At 49.6% G+C, this 13257-nt stretch overlaps 1 protein-coding gene across 13 annotated transcripts in view; it reads left to right on the forward strand.

Annotated features, from left to right (window-relative positions):
• LOC144125601 (arylsulfatase B-like) overlaps nucleotides 1-13257 on the forward strand; it is a 51056-nt gene that overhangs the window by 34959 nt on the left and 2840 nt on the right. For all 13 annotated transcript variants that reach the window (XM_077659119.1, XM_077659123.1, XM_077659125.1 and 10 more), the window contains 4 exons: nucleotides 5640-5765; nucleotides 6012-6138; nucleotides 8722-9015; nucleotides 11596-12029. In XM_077659119.1, coding sequence (XP_077515245.1) covers nucleotides 5640-5765; nucleotides 6012-6138; nucleotides 8722-9015; nucleotides 11596-12029 — 981 coding nt within the window. The remainder of the gene's footprint in view (nucleotides 1-5639; nucleotides 5766-6011; nucleotides 6139-8721; nucleotides 9016-11595; nucleotides 12030-13257) is intronic.

Raw genomic sequence — 13257 nt, forward strand, 5'->3', positions numbered from 1 at the left:
AGCTAACGAAGCGGGCGCCCATCGGTCCGTTCGCAGAACGGAGGGTGCCGCCAAGGACGCACTCCCGCACCGAAAGCACACATGCGGGCACAAAAGAACGCTCGCTGCGCAGAACGACACTCGCAGAGAAACACATGTATATGAGAAATGGCCCCTTCTTACAAATGATGGTGGTAAACGAAATGAACAAGCAACTGCTGTGCAATCCATGCACTGTCATGCAGTACTTACACAATCACAGTCCAGTGACTGCAGAGCGGTCTGCAACCAGTAACTTGCAAAAAAACTATACTATGCAGCGAGCTTGTTTGCACGGTATTTGTTACATTTATCGAACGATCACATGAAATTGGTATGGCTATTTCTACACAGTGCATTTCCTAAAGACTCCTTTCTGCCATACTGTACTTTTTACCCAAAATGCTTCTTACAGAGTCATAAATTGTTACGTACGCGTATAAAGATGTTTGTAGCAGGTGTGTGAGCCTGAACAAAAAAAAAAACCTTTTATTTTCCTTAATTCTTCAGTATTCCTGATTATGACGACATATGGGCATTTATATGTTAGTACAATTTTTTTCACGCATCACAATTAACTAATGCACCGATGTGTTTGGTACACATTCATCTTCAGACATTTCATGTCTGTTTGGTCAAAAAAATACTAAATAATAGTTGACTGCATTAGTTTTGACTACCATCAAACAGCATGCTCTTGAAATTCCTCTAGCTGTTGTACAGAAGTCTGTAATGGACCACTTGCGGAAAAGCGAGCGCCGCCTGCCGTGCAAACAGGGAAGCTCCGCTGGCACTTTCGGTTGGAAAGGGGTTCTCGAGCAGGCGTGTGCAAAGGTAGATTTCAGCTGTTCATGTGCGCTTGTTTTAGCGTTGTTTCTTCGCCGGAAGCGTGCGTTTGCTAACGAAAGACGATGATGGAGGAGGAGAACACCCCATTTCCGTTTTTAGAAACGGGGTGGGGCGAAGAGTTTTCGAGTTGTTGCCTGAAAAACGACCATGTGTGGCTGAACCTGCAGTCTACTACCTCACCGGAACGCCGAATGACCAAATGAAAGTGTGCATGAATGTGCGCCTATGTGCGGGCGAGTGTAACAGCATAATGAAATGCACTTTCCTAATGCCCATTTATGTTCGCGCTTCCTCGATAGGGCAAGAGTTTCTGCTAACTTCATGCAGCACCTTTTGCCGCAGGCCACACTTAACTGATCAGTAAATGACCCGTTGCACCATCTCAACCACGGCTCGTGCTGATACGATAGAGCATTTCTTTGCGTTTCAACAGGCCGCTGGAGCGTTGGAATGCGCGGATATAGGCGAGGTTGCGCTCTGACGCGTGCTTCGCTGTTGAGATAGCACAGCTTGACATTGTAGCATTTATGAATGTTCATACTAGTACAAATAATTTGGCTGTCACCGAATACGCACGTGCGTCGATGGCAAAACTCTTCTAGAACGACCGAGCTGTGCGCACTTGGGAGCAAGCGCGAAATGTAGCAGGAACAGTCGTTTCGAAACGTGCTCGATGCGCGAATTGCTGGCTCCATTAACGGCTTCGTCTTTTGCGCGTTGTATCTCGTAGCGGCTTTTATTACGTCCAAGTATCGCTGTTGCAAAACGCGTGGTCAGTTTAGTTAGAAACACGTTGAAGTTACATGACAGTTACGTGGCAGTTACAGCTCACATCTGTCGCCGCACTACAGCGCTGGAATGCACGGCCAGCTCATGTTTTCCAACCAAAACCAAATCGCCTACAGAGGGCGCTAGCGGCGCTTTCACCGCGCATGCGCAGAAACTTTTCCGCAAATGGTCAATTGGCTTCATTGCATAGCTTCATACTTGAACCATTTAAACTCTGCAAACTGTTCTTTTTACCGCACATGGCGACATGGCATGCGAAGCCGCGTGGGAACGGGCAAGGAGGATTCGGAGGTACAGCTGCAACTTCGCTGGAATCCAAAGACAGCTAGGCACTTGTCACGGTTAATTTCGGAAAGGCGGCTATGCCCCAGTAAAGTTGCGTAAGGTCTTTCCTTGCAGACCTTACTAAGTTCCTTCACTTCGCACCAGAAATGCTCACCGCCCGATTTTCACGGCAATGAATAAGCTTGCAAGGAATGTTATCGGCGGTCGCATGCATGACAATCCTTTCGACATGCGTGACGATGCCCACCGAAGGCATTTCAGGCTGTCGAAGGGACTTGTACGCTGGCTAAGCGAAGAGCGCGGAACATGCGTCACTGACAGCCCCCTTCCTTTCGCTGTCTTGTCCATCGTGCGTCGCGCCGAGCCCGACAAAGAAAAGGCCGTCACCCCCCCCCCCCCCCTTCCCCTTCTGAATCGGGGGTGGGGGGGGGGGGGCGGAAATTCCGCAAATAGTTTCCCAGAGGCATCCTTTTTTTTTTCATGGGGTCAAGGAAGGTGGCCCAAACAGTGCGAGGCAACGTTCTCTGTCTGTTCATTCTAGAGAAGCAAGCTTACACTGCAAAATTAAACCTTGTCTTTCTCTTCCAAATGCAATTAACTAGGAGTCCTGTCCAAAACCATTTCAGGTTGTTATGTGGGCACCCCCAACCTTTTTTATTTCCGTGTAACTCCAGCACTTCTTCACCTTTGTCATTGTAGCCGCTATTGTTCAAGTACCATGCAACATCTTGTTATTAAAGGACCTTTTTAATTGGAAATGAGAGCATGTGCACAGGGTGGAAAGCGCGTGATCTGCCAGGAAACACTAAAGCGGCCCCGAGAAGGGATCTTTATTAAGGATGCCAGCCATCTTGGGCCTCTCCACTTGGCAACGACGACAAAGCGTGTGCGGTCCCTATGGTTAGGCCCCAGCTGTGGAAGCCATCCTCGGACACGACCATGACCTTCGACATCTGATGTTTTTATTTAAAAACACAGGGACCAAAGTCGTGCTGTATGCAGTGCAATCGCCATGTGGTTCCATAATCATCCATTTAGCCCGGCTCTTTGGACGGATTCAGGAAACGACTGAAAAGAACAAAAGTAACGAGCAAACAAAGGTGCGCTGCATAAAAGTTAGAACGTAAAGAGACGAAGGCACGCTGCGCTAATGCTGTAGCGAGGTCTTAACATGTAAAATTTCGCGGCTGGCGTCGATTTCTACAAAGCGCGAGTAGTGCCTACGGAAATAAACAAAGGCGCACTGGAGATGGGTAAGTCTGTATACAAGCACGAGTTTTTGTCTCTACCAGCGATTTACTAGCTCACACCGCGCGATTTTGATGTCTGGCGTCGATTTCGACAGAGAGGGAATACGGGCACGAAACGGGACGCTCGCGATCTGCCAGGAAACAATGAGGTGGCCCTAAAAAGGGCCGTTTGCAGGAGCACTTCAACCGCGACCTGCAGCGGCGTGGCGGCGCGGTGAGCAGTAGGCCCAGCAGTGGTCCGTCTTGTGCCCTTTGGCTCCGCACCGACGACACCGGTGCACGACGTACACCTCTCCTGGTCTTGCCCTTGAAGCCGACGCTATCCCTGGTCCGTAGATCTTGACGAGGGCCGCGACGATAATCTTTGACATCTGGTCGATGCCCCGGTCTGCGGCAAACAAGGACAGCATCGGCTCGCCAGAAGCATCCAGGAAACGATGCTGCAAAAAAAGTTACGTTACAAGCGCCGCAATTTGGCGAGTTCTGCACGAGAAAACTTGCGAAAACGTTGTTCAACCCTTACCTCGTGATTGAGAACGTGCACGCCAGACAAGCGCTTCATCGTGGTCGTCGTAATGGAGTTGCAGAATTTTGAACACCAGCACGACGTGCTCCTGCAGCAGGAAAACGAGGTCCTGGAATGCGCAAGGCATGTAGGTAAGCGGTACAGCACTTCATGAAGCGAAATTTGAGATAAAATGCGTACCTTTATGTCGCTGGCGATTTCTCGCGGGTCAGCGCCTTTTGGGGGTCGTCGCAATGTCGTGGAAGCAAGAACTGTACAGAAATTTCAGCTGGCTGCGCCGACGAGCGCACCACGCAAAAAAAAAAAAGCCATACCTGGACAGCTTCCGAAACGCGCGCGCCGCCGCCTACGCTCACGAAGAGAATGCCCGCAGACCACGCACGCCCGGCGGCCGGCCAGCCGGCCCTAGCGATTCCCTAGGCACTCTAGGGACAGGCCGAGAGAGGCGCGGCGAACCCACGTCCGGTTGAGAACGAGGGAGAAGCAGAAAAACGTCACGGAGAAGCGCATCCCATCGACCAATCAGCGTTTCCAGCCCACCTGCACCGAAACGCTTCTCTCTTACAAGGTTAGCCGATGGTCGCGCCGCCTGTGGGCAGGGCTGTCAACTAACGGTAGCGGCGTGCAGCTTTGATTTGTCTGCTGCACTGGAGTCTTGAGCAGCGCTGTGCAGTTTGTCGGAATGCCGCGAGTGGCGTGAGGGTCATTTAACCTCCGAATTTTGGCAGAATTAGATGGCGGAATTTTTATGCATTGTCGAACGGGCGTTTAGGATGTGTAAACTAGGGCAACAGGTGGGCAGAAAATTCACCCAGCAGCCTTTAGGACCACCTGTCCGCTCTTCGGGGAGGCGGCCACACTATATCGCACCTTGGGGGGCTGCAAACGCAATGCGTCAGTCCCTAATAGATACCTATCAGAGGAGCATTGGGAGAAGGACTTGTCCAGCTCAAGCCAGGAAGAAGAGCAAAGCTTGGTGGAGCGGGCGAGAGCTGCTGCAGTCTGCATAGCAATCCTCGACTAGGGGTTCTACCCCGGCACCAGAAAAGGCTTAGCTCGACTCCATAAAATTTTTAATGCGACAGCTGCAAGCAGCCCGTGCTGCAGAATAGGCAGCGCCGTCGTCGGTGTTGAAGTCAGCGTCGTTGACTGTGAGCGGCAAATTCGCTTAAAACGCGCAGAAAGCCCACTGAGGTGTCGTGAGCTTGTGACGTCATAACAACTTTTCCACCGGATTGTGAGCCAACTGCTCACCGTGAGAGGTGGCGGTTAATTTAATGATAGGCCGCGAGAGGTTGCTCGGGAGGACAAACCCGGGTCGCACAAGCCCCACCGATGACCGCAGCTGCCATCGCAGGGCAGTGATGCGTCGCTTAACCGCTGCACCACGGCGCCAGGAATGGTGTGAGGACTACCAGGGATCTATGTATGTGAAGTGAAAAATGACCAATTCCGCATATATGGGCATTAACTCAATACGCTGTGGTGTCATACCCTTAAGGCGAAGCTGAAGTTACCCTTGCAATTCTTTAGTGTGCAAGCACTAATCCGATGGGCACCAACTCCGAGCAGAATCGTCCGTTGTGTGTTCGCGCTGTGTGTTCGCACTGTCTGTTCGCCTAGCTTGAGCGCTTCGTTGTTACTGTTAACCTCACACAATGGCACATGCTGTGCGGTGCTGCCCGCTCTTCGTCGTCTTCTGCGCGGCAATAATCTGGCGGTTCTGACAGGAGCAAGAATGTCTCTATCGTGTACGCAGCTGGCCTAGTGCGAGCGCTCCGTCCCGCAGCACTGCACGCTCAGCATCCTCGTCTTCTAAATCCGTGCTCTCGCTCCGATTCGAATATATAGTAAACATTATCAGTACTTTTTTGTGCAGTGAAGAAAACGATACTTCAATGTTACCTTTACTCATATTTCAGGAAAACCACACGGGTCTTGATTTTTGGCTGAACACTGAGCCACTGTGGTCGGCAAGCGGAAAATATTCCACCACGTTGTACACGGAAAGAGCACAGTACCTCATCGCCAACAGAAATAAGTCAAAGGTATTGTTATGTGTATTAGTCTCATTTTAATATTGCCGCCAGGTGTTCCCGGGCGGCGCCTAGAGGACAAATAAGTGAGAGACGCGCGTGCTCTTGCAGCTGGGATACTGCTTCACTGCTTGCGGCCTGTGCCTAGCCCTTTTGGTTCCGCAACCTATTTGTGACAATATCTAGCATCAAATTTTCAATTAAACACATTTATGGAATGCATAAGATTATACGAGTTACAATGAATCCCTCTCGCAGCCGCTGTTTCTGCTGCTCAGCCATCAGGCACCACACGGCGCGGAAGCGTATGCCCCCTTCCAGGCGCCGCAGGAGAATATCGACAAGTTTCCCTACATAGGAGAGGAGAACAGAACGATATATGCAGGTAAAGGCAATCTTCTGTTTCCTGAATGACGCGCTGGTTGCTGCCACGTGTTTCCTGTGTTGCCCAACATCTTTGTAAACCGGTGCTTTATTTGTTAAAGTGTCCCTGACCTCATGTGTTTATCGTAGACTGGGTGGTTATGTTCGTATCTGCAGAACATTAAATCCTTGTGTGTTACGAAAAATGGCGAAAATTCCAAATACAGACCCGTTTGCGCTGCCTCTAGGCATTACAAATCTTTGATGTGAAATATAATTTTTCCGCTTAACGCGATTCTCAATCCGATATTATGTTCAGCGCGATTAGATGATAGATGAAAACGCGTACCTCAGTGCCGCTCTTCAGAGAACGATAACAACGAAGCTTGCCGAGGATACGCCAGTGGAGATAATTGCGCTATGGTTGCTATGGTGACAACACAGGAGAGGCGCTGAGGTTCAACTAAACTATGCTTGAGCTAACGTTGGTTTGAATGAAAATAAAGCATATATCTACTTTAAGCACTCGCAAAATTAAAATCCAAAGTAAACGCCAAAAGAAACAGATACATCATGAGCGTGTATGTGTCCTGATGCCGCAGACCATAGCAATGTAAAATACACGAACTTGAAAAGATGTCAAGGGGATAGACGGTTGGCTGACGCACTTGCCCTCGTGCAGTTGTATTAGTAGTGGTAAAGCATTTATACTACTACACGAGGGCTAGTGCATTCAACAGCCACATATAGCTCTCGTAAGTAACCATCTGGAAACTGATGGGTCTATCGATGCCTTTCATACCGTATGCCATGACGAGACGAGTGTCTACGAGCCGACAGTGGCCTTCACATGTCAGTCATAAAGTTATCATTCTGTTACGTTCCTGCCGGATGCGGTATACAGACAACATGTGTATGTTTAGTTTTTCTTTTCGTAATTATTTTAAATAGTTGCAGTGGTGTGATTGGTTCATAACTTGGGTGCTTTGGAAAGTGTGACAGCGCAGCAAATCGGCTAACACGCCCATATATATGTGTGTCTGGCGACCATCCCTGAGCGTGAACCGTATGACGTCACAAATAAGTATATATGTACGGCCGCTCGGAATAAATACTATCCTTTTCCCTGGCGTGCCTTGGTCCTGATGTTAGAAGAAAGCAAGATGGCCGTCGCGAAAATTTAAGGCACTTCAGGTGCATTAGAGATAGTGCCCTTAGCGGTCTAGCTCCACACTAAATAGAGAGGTGAACGTCTGCCCTGGACGCTCCAGCGACACACCCGCGAGCCACCAGGACGTTTAACCCTGCTTAGTAATGTGTTTGCCAGCCTGCAACATGGTTTAAGTCACGAAGGTCGCAAGGGATGGGAAGTGGTTATTGGTGAGTTTGGCGTAATCTGTTGTACTTCTTGATAAAAATGAGTTGAACATTCTTAAACAGCTGTTTATTTGCATGAGTGGCATTAAATATAATTAAACAGAACTGATGCGCGTGACAAGAAGACACGATCTCGCCAATGCTGTTCACCGCATGTTTAGAGGAGGTATTTCGAGGCCTGAATTGGGAACAGTTGGGAATAAGAATAAATAGAGAATACCTAAATAATCTGCGATTCGCTGATGACATTGCCTTGCTGAGTCACTCAGGAGGTCAACTGCAAATCATGATCAATGAGTTAGACAGGCAGAGCAGATCGATGGGTCTAAAAATAAACATGCAGAAAACCAAGATAATGTTCAACAGCCTAGCAAGGAAACAGCAGTTCACAATTGGCAGCGAGAGCTTAGAAGTTGTGACGGAATACGTCTACTTAAGGCAGGTATATGGACAGCTGATCCGGATCATGAGAGGGAGATAACTAAAAGGATAAGAATGGGGTGGAGCGCATATGGCAAATTCTCGCAGATCATGAGTGGCATTTTACCAATTTCCCTCAAGAGGAAAGTGTACAACAGCTTTATCTTACCGGTATTCACGTACGGGGCCGAAACGTGGGGGCTAACGAAAAGGGTTCAGCTTAAGTTAAGGACAACACAGCGAGCCATGGAAAGAAAAATGATAGGTGTAACGTTAAGAGACCGGAAGCGGGCAGAGTGGGTGAGGGAACAAACGCGGGTTAGTGACATCCTTGTCGAAATCAAGAGAAAGAAATAGGCTTGGGCAGGGCATGTAATGAGAAGGCAAGATAACCGCTGGTCCTTAAGGGTAACGGAGTGGATTCCAAGAGAAAGTAAGCGTAGCAGGGGGCGGCAGAAGGTTAGGAGGGTGGATGAGATCAAGAAGTTAGCAGGCAACGGGTGGAGGCAGCTGGCAAAGGATAGGGTTAATTCGAGAGACATGGGAGAGGCCTTTGCCCTGCAGTGGGTGTAGTAAGGCTGCTGCTGCTGCTGCTGCTGCTGCTGCTGCTGATGATGATGATGCGCGTGGTCTTCGTTGCAGAAAGAGCCCGATTCCAAATGTTCCCGGCTCAGGGAGCTCCCTTTAGAATTCGCGCTCGTCGTTTAATGTGCCTAAGTGTCCTCGTGGTTCAAACTAAATTCTCCGGCTGAGTGATCGAAATTACAAGACACCATTCACGCCAGCGTGCACTGACTGTATATTGCAGGGATGGTGGACGCGCTGGACCAGTCTGTAGGCAGGGTATTTCAAACGCTAAGCGATGCCGGCATGCTGGACAATGTGGTCATCGTCTTCGGCAGCGACAACGGTGGTGCCCCCTTCGGCGCCCACGCCTCGCGCAGCTTCAACTGGCCACTGCGCGGCGCTAAGGGCGCACTCTGGGAAGGCGGCACGAGGTCGGCCGCCTTCATCTGGAGTCCCCTGCTCAAGCGCAACCGCAGAGTGTCCAACCAACTGATGCACATCACGGACTGGTTGCCCACGCTATACTCAATAGGCGGTGGGTGCACAAGTTTTTGCCGTAAACATTGGCTCAAGGTTTAGGCGTGCAGTGCTGAAGTAGACGGTGTTGGGGTGATTTTTAAGGAGATGACAATGATTCAGTCTGATTGGGTTACTCGTATGTTATGGTAGAAGCTCGGAGAAGCTACGAAAAAAAAAAAAAACTTGCCACCCCCAGTATACTCTGGCTGACGACCTCGACAGCACCAGTCTTGGAAGAACGATGCTAAGAGCATCTAAAATCTTAAGAAGAGAGAACTAAATACTTGAGAAATTGCAGACCGACCGCTCTACTGCTCGTTGTTTACACGGCATTTACTAAAATAATCGCTAATCGAATTAGATCAACCTTAGGTCTCTGTCAATGAAAGGACCAGGCGGCTTTAGGAAAGGGTACTCAACAATAGATGCAATCCATTCCATCAATGGAGTAACAGAGTAAAGCACAGAATGTAATCACCCTCTACATAGCCTTCATAAATTACGAGAAAGGATTCGACTCTGTCGAAACATGAGCACTCATGCAGGTCATGAAGCAAATAACCTAGAACTTATTTTAGCAACATCAGTTAACATGACAAGTAGGGATAAATAGTTAGACATAAAGATAAGAAAATACCCTTAAGAGGTAGCCGAAAGATAGTGAAAATAATGCTTGCAGGTCACATTATGTTGCTCGCGCTCGCGATGGAAATGAAGATATTTCAGTTGCCCAAAGCGATACAAGCCAGTAGCTGCAGCACTCTGGGACGCGTACACGGTCTTGCAGGATTATATCAGACGGTTGTGTAAATTACACAACCGGAGCAAACAGCCTTACACAGCGTACCACTTACATGAGCGTACCACTGCGACAAGAAGTGAGCGAAATGTCGCTTAGATTACTGAATATTTTCACAACAGCCAGAATAAATAGCCGGCTTAATATTCGTAGAAAGGGAGGACGTACCACGGCCCGAATAGAATCTGCAGTGCCTATGACAAAATTATCCTCGGTAATTACCTTACCGAGCATCCAAAAAACGCCCCCAAAAATATCTGCTCCTCATTATATTGTTTTCACACCAAAGCATGGCCTGCTAGAAAAGGTGATGGTTATTAAACTATCATGAATTTATGCAGAGGCAGAACACCTGATGCGCAAAATAAGTGTGCGTCTCCAAGAAGAACGAAATTTAGAAGGAGCAAGTAAAAACTTACCAAGGATTGACAGTTAAATTTTTTTTCTTGGCATCAATTGCGTGCTAAATAACTGAAGCTTATGACCAAATCTGTAGGCCTTGTTTAAGGAAAGCAGCCGCCGCTGTGGCTGAGTGGTTAAGGCGCTCGGCTGCCGGCCCGAAAGACGTGGGTTCGATTCCGGCCGCGGCGGTCGAATTTCGATGGAGGCGAAATTCTAGAGGCCCGTGTGCTGTGCGATGTCAGTGCACGTAAAAAAACCCCAGGTGGTCGAAATTTCCGGAGGCCTTCACTACGGCGTCCCTCATAGCCTGAGTCGCTTTGGGACGTTAAACCCCCATAAACCATTAACCACGTGTAAGTAAAGCAATATGCGGGCACCTTTTCCGACATTTGAAATTTCTAGTCACTTCTGCACGTCGGCCAAATCAGTGTATCATATCATATTGGTCCAAATACGCGAGTGAGGGAGAGGCAATAGCCACTGTCTCGGGCCGTATGGACAACCGGCCACTGGTTGACTGCAAATGTTACATGCAAGCCATTGCACTGAAATCCCACTACCATCCTTTTATTTTACAGCGAGAGCTGTTAAAGTCATGTCCTGTGGTTGTAGCGTCGTGGTGGTAGTGCTAGTCGGCGTAACCGCATGGTGGTAACCGTAGGAAAAGGGAGGGGATTATAGTAGAAGGAGGAGGGCATAGGGAGAGCGGAGGAATGCGTAACCGGAAGAAGAGACACACATACGAGCACTTGTGTGCGTGTCTCTTCTTTCGTCCGCTGTCTCGTTTCTGTTGAGTTATGTAGGTTACTATTATAGCCATACTCGTCTTCGTGCCGACACCAATCCTGTATCTTTGGTCATTGGTATCTATTAGATAACCCTTTTCTCCTTCCACCTAATCTCCAGTGCTACGCAGCAGGATAGGGAAGTCTACGTTAGGCCAAATCTCCTTGTTTTCTCTGTTACCAGTTCATTCTCTGTTAAGTAGAGGCGCCCTCCCAGGCGGCGTCCACTATGTAAACAGGAAAAAGTGGGTACTTTTAATAGACACATTGACCGTGCTGCGCTAATGAGGACACTTTGGTCGCTGTCATAGCCATGTAATGCGAAGGCAAGGTAACCGCTGGTCCTCAAGGGTATCTCAGTGCATTGCGAGAGAAGGCAAGCGTAACAGGGGGCGCCAGAACGTTAGGTTGGCGCATGCGATTAAGAAACTTGCAGGAATAGGGTGGGCGCAGGTGGCTAAGAACAGGGTTAATCGGAGAGTCATGGGAGAGGCCTTTGCCCTGCAGCGGGTGTAGTCAGGCTGATAATGATGATGATAGCCAGTTAAACGTCCGTGCTTTCGCGCACGCTTTGTCCCTGGCCTCACCCATGCATGGTATGCATTTTCAGGAGGCGACGTTGCGGATCTGGGTAAAATGGACGGAAAGGACATGTGGAAAAGCCTGTCTCGCGGGTTGCCCTCACCTCGCGTCGAGATGGTCTACAACTACGACGAGTGGATTTTGAATGCCTCGGGCATTCGCCATGACGACTACAAGTTGGTACTGGACGGCACCCGCCTGTACAACCTGCGCTATCCCGTACCGGGCGGCAATCGTCCGTACGACGACCTCGACAAGCTGCTCGCTCAGTCAAGGGCGGCGAAGACTCTACGGCGTTTCTACGGGACAAAGGACCTGAACTTACCCAAAAACTGGAGAAAGACAGCTACGCTGAAATGTGGAAAGGTCAAGGAGAACTTTTCAGAGATGGACTCTGTTTACCTGTTCGATATTGTTAAGGATCCCTGCGAGCTGAACAACATCGCCACCTCTCATCCTAAGGTTAGTACGAATGTTCGTACTCTGTAACCGCTCATCAAAAAATAGAAAACGCACAAAAAGAGGAAACTACGCGGTGGGGATGGCTGCGACAAGCGGCAAACTCAGCACAAGATGAGCCATGCAGAAGTTTGCGCTTGCGTTTATGTCTCCGCCGTTGAGTGCAATTCTGAGTACAAGAATATGTGCCCTGGTGAGAGACAACGGGAAGGGCGCTAGTTTATTAAACGGGCCTGTGGTTCGCGAGAATGCTGATAATGGCAGCAAGGGGAAGTCTGCAGAAGCAACGAGTCCCGCAGAAAGCCACGTTTTCGAACCGCGCGCTTCCGAAGCGTCGCAGTGCCGCTGGGCCAACTCAGGCATTCGTGCGTCGCTGTGCGTGACTCGGCACATTGACCTTCTACACTCGGCGACAGCTAGCGTTGGCAGTTACGGAAAAGGTACAGGAGGGGAACGTCTGTAACTGTGCCACCCCGCCAATATTTCGGCCGTACGATGGCGGGACGGCCGCCTCGCATGTTACTCGTAGGGTGGTTGCTCCGCTCTGTCCCTGTGGCGTTCCACTTAACATAGGAACAATACGTGATGATGATGATATTGTGGGATACCCGTTGTAGCGGGCGGTCACAGCATTTGTGTCCTAGAGTGAGTATTCGGAGAGGAAAAGGAGAAATTTAAGAAAAACGAAAAACGACACACACAAAACCAAGTGTCACAACGCAGGCTCATCGCGACTGCGTCTCCGCCAGCGTAGTCATTGGAACGGAACACCGCTATGACTGTCGCGTCATCTGCCATCGTTGTTGCAGCCCGGTCTTCGTGATCATTATTAGCCTATATAAAGATGGTCTTCGTGATGGATACAGCTTTCTTGGCTGCACCGCGCCCATCCTTCGTCTTCATCCTCTTCGACTGCCTCAAAATCACAACGCACATGAGAAGGTGGCACCATCTGGTTGTGGAGGTTTATGATTTATCGGGGTTAAACGTCCCAAGGCGACTGAGGCCATGAGGAACGCCGTATTGGAGGACTCTGGAAGTTTCGACCACCTGGGGTTCTTAGCGTGCACTGACATCGCACAGCCCACGGAGCACGAAGTGCTCCGGGAGCTCTTCTTGCTTTCCGCAGGCCCTGCAGATAGCGGCTTGCACGTCAGCGGGGCGATCGGAGGGGCGGCGGTTCACGTGTGTGCGCAGCGCACCGGCACGCGCCTCGAAGAGCAGACCGCTG

The sequence above is a fragment of the Amblyomma americanum genome, chromosome 3, assembly GCF_052857255.1.
Source record: "Amblyomma americanum isolate KBUSLIRL-KWMA chromosome 3, ASM5285725v1, whole genome shotgun sequence".
Classification (NCBI taxonomy): Eukaryota; Metazoa; Arthropoda; class Arachnida; order Ixodida; family Ixodidae; genus Amblyomma; species Amblyomma americanum.